Source organism: Pomacea canaliculata, linkage group LG11, assembly GCF_003073045.1.
Source record: "Pomacea canaliculata isolate SZHN2017 linkage group LG11, ASM307304v1, whole genome shotgun sequence".
Classification (NCBI taxonomy): Eukaryota; Metazoa; Mollusca; class Gastropoda; order Architaenioglossa; family Ampullariidae; genus Pomacea; species Pomacea canaliculata.
The window spans coordinates 4,402,462-4,408,890 of record NC_037600.1 but is presented as its reverse complement, the minus strand read 5'-3'; the positions used below and the strand labels follow the sequence as shown (position 1 = coordinate 4,408,890).

At 36.7% G+C, this 6,429-nt stretch overlaps 1 protein-coding gene across 1 annotated transcript; it reads right to left on the bottom strand.

Moving 5' to 3' along the window:
• Positions 1-1,884: 1,884 nt before the first annotated feature.
• On the bottom strand, positions 1,885-3,635 carry LOC112575662. Its single transcript, XM_025257638.1, has 4 exons — positions 3,631-3,635; positions 3,205-3,452; positions 2,572-2,754; positions 1,885-2,217 (listed from the first exon to the last, which is right to left on the bottom strand). The coding sequence occupies exons 1-4, from the start codon at positions 3,633-3,635 to the stop codon at positions 1,955-1,957; spliced, it is 699 nt and encodes a 232-aa protein (XP_025113423.1). The 3' UTR covers positions 1,885-1,954.
• Positions 3,636-6,429: the final 2,794 nt, after the last annotated feature.

Below are 6,429 nucleotides of genomic sequence, written 5' to 3'. Positions count from 1 at the left end.
TATCCGTGTCTGTCCCGTCATGCATTCGTTTGTGTCCTGTTCATCCCATAATGGATGTTTCTCGAGTTTCCATTAAAATTTAAGTTGTTATTGGGGTTCTCCCTCTCTCATTCTACCGACAACTACCAAGTGTCATCCCACCCAGGTGCTGCTCATAGGACTTGAAGACAAACTGATGCACGGGTGTTGACTACCAACCCGTCACTAGAAGAACACGCCGCTGGAAAATTATTCATTCACACTCCATGTCAATTTTAGTATCTTTAATGTCGGTTTTCAACACACAAAAAGAGATCATGAAAAGACTGAAAACTTTAATCACACAAATTTCAACATACAACATTGAAGATCGGATTTGGATGCCTCGTGTCCAAATTGCCATGAAAAAAATTTAAATGTCTTCCACATGGACTGGTATTTTAAGAGTAATGCTCCCAACAACGATGTAATACTCACAGCATTGATGAAAAAATCTGAGCAATAATAAATACTCACACTTTAATAACCCTTAATACTTTTAAGAGTTTGAACTGTTGCCCATGCTTCATAATGTGTAAATTCAAACACATCCAGATATCTTTATTTTTATTGTGGAGCTTTATCTATTTTCGAAACGCTGTTAAAAAATTCATATTCACGTTGTATAACATAATAACCACATTGTACTAATTACAGGGCTTCTGCTTACGCAAAAAATTGCGTACAGTACGCATTAAAAGTTCGGAGGACCCCTTCAATTTTTGTCAATGGGGTCCCCTTTAAATTTGGGCGAAGAACAGGGACCCCTTAAAAATCTGAAGAAGGGGTCCCTGGGACCCCAAAGAATTTAGCCTTAGCAGAAGCCCTGCTGATTAGCAATAATAATAATATTATTAATGTGTGTTAGTCGTCTCTTTCGCATACGGCTAACACACAACAGCAAAACAAAAAGCAAACATATAAATTAAATAACGAAAACATTATATTTCAGGACTACTAAATTGCAAAATTACATATTTATCAAGCATAAACATAGTGTAGTATTTTTTTCTATATTTCAGCAACTATGCATAATAAGCATTGCTACAGTTGAAATTAGTTTGATGATGCACAAAGATGATCCATCTAAAATGCAAGAGACCTGTCTTTAGGAGGATGTCTACATGTCAACATGTCAGTTGAATTCCACCCAGGGACCCAAGACCGTACTGCGCCCACCGAGAGAAATAAATACAGCGTCGTCCTCCCCACTCCCATCCCTGAAGAGAACTTTTTATTAACCAAAATATTGGAATGATTATGCATGTAGGCTTCACTCCAAAACTGGTTTTCTGCAGCTGCTTTGTCCATCCTGATAATCTGATCCGACAGGTCATTAACTGTGACAGATTTATCACTACCCTTAGCATCGAGCACCTTGGCAAGTACTTTCTAAAGCTGTTTTCTCTGTTCCAACTGGTATTTAAGCAACAGTGTTTATATGACATGAACTATAGACTGGGCTGTGTAAATACCTTATAATAAACCAAGAATACTTTCGTGATTTAAAACTAACTGCAATTTTTTCTGAAGTGCACAGCGTGTAACAACAGTCACATCTATCGAGAACATTTGTGGTTTTGGAGAAACAGAGTAATTAGCAAATATATTCTATATTTTATATGTAATTTCATATATTGTATTTCATGTAGATCAGTGTCCTGGTGCAACATCTAATCAACATTTAGAAGTTCTCTTAGTGCCGTGCGCAAATAGGAAAATGGTATACGTGTGACATTCTTATAAGAAGTTTTATGAACAACAGGATTGTTGCTTCATTCAAATGAATAAAAAGAAAATTTTGAGTCTTACTCTCTTGACTCTCAGATTAATTGAAGTTGATCGAGCTTGGACTTCGTGCGTGCAGGTTACCATGACGACGCCTTTCATAATTACCGCTTTATCCTGTGCGAATGGACTCAAATGGTTGGCAAGATCAGTTCAGTTCCTTCTCGCAGATGAATTGCTTGGAAAGTCCGCATGGAATGTCATTATATTTCCAATTCCGGATTTCCAAACATCCTTCCATTGCGAGTTCATTGTCAGGATTTCCAGTCGACCAGTCACTGTCAGGCTCACTGAGAGCGACTTGCACTCCATTCAACCAGTACAGTGGATGAAGAGCATTGTTCCAAGTTCTTCTGCTGTCAGTGAGGACTCCTTCTCGCATCGCTCCGATGTAAAACCGAGAAGTGAGGTCTGTAAGATCATTATGGGGCAAGGTTTGTATAAGTATATATATATACAGATAGCTCAAGCATTTATATTCTGCATAATTCCTTTCCACTTATAAAAGTCTGTATGTTTTCTTTTACACTAGTTTTTAATTTATTGAATTACTTTTGAAATGTGTGTGAGTGTGTGTACTCATATAATTATATATATCATCTGCTGTGTTTATCTTTGATAACGATAGTTTCGCTTTGGTGGCGGTATTTTAAAGTAACTATTTTTTCTCATTGATGATGATGATCAAGACGAGGAGGAGGAGAAGGACGACGACTAAATCATTGAAGAAATCAGGAGTCGCTGTGTCTGCTGCTGTGTACTCACTCAGTTCTTCTAAGTACCCAATGACAGCTCTGAGCTTTGCCCCCGTGTCCAGTACCGCCAGCCGGGAGCCGACACTGACACAGGCTCTGTAGGCGTCGGTAAAGTTCTTTACGCTTGAAAAAATCTTGATGCAGATGTCTTGTTTGCGAAACCAAACATACCCCTCTACAGAAGGACAGTCCGCTGTCACATTGAAATGCAAGCAGTGTTGTTTTACTTCCAACTTAACTTCTTCGCTTCTTCTTGAAAACTACTTTGGTAAATATACAACATTCAATCACACGAAAAAATCCACTTTGAAATCCTAATTATTTATATTTTCCAAAGCTTTGAAAAAACATTTTTTAAGGATTTCTCTATTTTATTTTTAAATATACCTGTCCCGTTTAAATCTGTAAATCTACACATAGCAACACAACTAAACTAGCAAATGAAAAAAAATCTTAGATACAGAATTTACATTCCCATTCTACAGAGCAAACAATAAAGACGATATCATACAACGTAGATAATAGATACTTTGGAGATACTATTTTAGCTAACAATATAAACAGATATTCTTTGCCGATGCTACAGTTGTTAAACTGACAAGAAACAAAATTTATTGAAAGAAGTTAATTCATATAAACTTACGGTCATCAGCAGTGAAATATCGAGCACCCGATGACGTCTGGCCTCCATCTGGGTTTTCAAAGACATCCTCATACAGCAGACATCTTCCTGTCGTCGGAAGGAAGAAGAAGGAGGAACACGATGAGTTTGATCCGCACAAAGATGCGCAGTGGAGCACACTGACTCCTACTACCTCCGTATTCGGGTAACCTTTCCCCTTGATGACGTCATCTAGCTTCCGTTCACGTCTATAACCGACGTCTGTTTTACTGAAAATAGGTAAACAGTGTTAATAGCAGCAGTTGCTCCTTAGAGGATTATTCTTTCTTCATGCTGAGACAAAACTGGTGTAAAGGAAGCAAAGATAAAAAAGTAAAGGACTAAAAAATTTTTTTATTTAATGAAAAACAAGAATTTGTGAAACAAACTTCAGGTATGACTACTTACCTCATGTATGCTAGACATGTTGAAAAAGCGAAGGTAAAGATCAAGGTTACTTTTCTGGACATGACAGACACAGCACCGGACAAGAGAACAGAACTTCTTCTTCGTTACTTTGTTTTTTTTGTCTGGAAAATTGTCTTCCGCTGTTACTTAGGTTTTTTCCAGTTTTGTTGTTGTGATGGGTTTAGTCTAGCACCAGCGACAGCGACTCAACCGCTTCATTCCACGTCTGTACCGCGGTGTCACAAGTTGTGTCTGTAGATGTCGCCCTTGTGGCAATAAGACACAGCCGCGAAACCGTTTGTTTGTTGTACAGATTGTTGTGACAACGGACTCGCTTATCAATAACATCATTTTATCTCATTTCGAAAACAATTCAACTCTTCATTAAAACAAAAGCAACAATCGCAAGGTTTGGTCCGTGAACACGTTCCTGTTAAAAAAATCATTAAGTAAGAGATAGTTTGCTGGCTTCCTGTGACACTAGTAAATATTTAATGGCTTATGCGCTGTCATGCTCTACCACATCCATGAAGAGTGAAAAGAGTATTGAACATACAATTATTTAAGTCAAATGACTTCCTTCAGTCCAGTGTAACACCAACAAGAGGCCGGTTGCAAAACCTATTTACCCAAACTTGAAATGTGGAGCAAACAAAAGTAAAAACAATCTAATGACATAAATAATAATTATTAATTCATGTAAATAAAGAAGTTTATTTAGAAAAGGGCTCGGCACTCGCATCACCGAATGCCATGTAAAGGAGATCGCCTTGTTGATTCATCTTAAACGGTTTTTTTCTACTTGTAAGTGTACTTTTTGGTTTCTCTTAAAATGTGGAGATGGGAATCAAAACAGTCATATTGCAGGTTATTCTCATATTCTTATACCTACTTACATCAGTCAGCTTCTTTTAATGGAAACAAAACTAGGACCTAACACTTACAAAAGACTTTTGAACATTAAACAAAATCAGTAATTGAAATAAATTTTCAATAAGCTGAAGAGTTTTAATATCAACTCTCAAGCCAACCACACTGTCCAAGGGAGAAAACTTTCAACCTCTTTCTTGATTCGTGTGCCAAGACTTCTTTCCCTTTATCTACGTTTCTCTTGCAGGTTTTCAATATGTCTTGTATTAAAACAAAACTATAGCAGCAAAAGAGGACAGACAAGTACCATCAGCATTGGTTAACTACTCCCGTGGAGGTTAGACAGTAACCTACATAGTAAATGTACATGATGGCCAGCTTCAGTCTTTGAGTAAGTGTGGGGTTGTCTAGTGGGCAATCCAGATTATAGCACAGTAGACAGTATAGTCCATGGTGCAAGTAAAAACACATAATACTTTAAAGACTTACCTGAATAATTTGAGTATTTTTGCTTGTGTCAGTAGATATAGGCGATTTAAACCTAAACTGTAAATTTCTGCTTTCCTTCTTTCTCTTTTTCTCTCTTACGCACGTACATAGAAAACACAACACGCTACAATCACAATAACGATAACAATCGTTTATTTTATGAGAGACATATAATCTACAAATTCGTGTGCTGTTTCACATTATCCCTCCCCCTCAAAAAAAAAAACATCAACAACAACAAAAAACAAAACAATTCTACCTGTAGCTTCCTTTGTTACTTTTTATTTAGGTTGTGCTTTTCAGTAAGAAGACAATATTTACCATTAAATGAGGTTAGGAACAAAGAGAGACAACATAGGAGTTTAATTACAAGCTGAATTATACACAAAGAGGAGACTTTGATTCTGAATGCCTAAATTTGAGACTGATGTCCCTAAGTGGCTGAAGGGTGATTACTCTCTAACACTTTTCATGTTTGTCCATTATTCAACGTGAAGTTTTGTGCCTACTGTTTATCACTTATTGTAAACAACCAAACCTGACTCATACTGGCTGTAAATATAAAAGAAAAAAAATTACTTCTTCATTAAAAGCAAAACAATAACTTTAATATCACAACATTTGAGTCCCGAAATGTTACATGGCGCATGGTAACGGATATTCTAAGGAAACCTGCCACCACAAGAAGCATTTGAAATTTAAAACTTACACAGAAAACTATGAAATGCATAGCACATTTGTTTTAAAAGCAATGTGGAGTAATCATTTGATAAAACACGTGTCTAGCTGTGAGTGCCACTGCCTCTAGTCCACGAAATAACATTTTTCTAAAGCTGTTTTCTCTGTTCAAACTGGTATTTAATCAACAGTGTTTATAGGACATGAACTATGGACTGGGCTGTCTAAATACCTTATAATAAACCAATAATACTTTCGTGATTAAAAACTAACTGCAATTTTTTAAGTCACATCCATCGAGAATATTCGTAGAAGAAACAGAGTAATTAGCAACTATATTCTATATTTTATAAGCAGTGAAGGTATTTCATGTAGATAAGTGTCATGGTGCAACGTCTAATCAACATTTACAAGTTCTCTTAGTGCCGTGCGCAAATAGGAAAAGGGTATACGTGTGATATTCTTCCAAGAAGTTTTATAAACAACAATATTGAAACTTCATACAAATGAATAATATAATTTTTATGAGTCTTACTCTCTTGAGTCTCAGGTTTGCTCGATAATATCAGGATAATTAAAGTTGATCGTGCTTAGACTTCGTGCGTGCCGGTTACCTTGACGACGCCTTTCTGGATTGCTGCTTCACACTGTGCCAATGGAGTCAAACTCGTTTGCAAGATCAGTTCAGTTCTTTCTCGCAGATGAATGAATTGCAAAGTCCGCATGGTAAGTCATTACATTTGCCAGACACGATTTCCATAC

Excerpts from the sequence above, each read along its gene's own strand:
- LOC112575662 (XM_025257638.1), bottom strand. Across the intron at positions 2,755-3,204 it reads ATATTTCACTGCTGATGACC|CGGACTGTCCTTCTGTAGAG; the intron begins GTAAGTTTATAT and ends TCAATGTGACAG. Across the intron at positions 2,218-2,571 it reads TGGGTACTTAGAAGAACTGA|ACCTCACTTCTCGGTTTTAC; the intron begins GTGAGTACACAG and ends ATGATCTTACAG.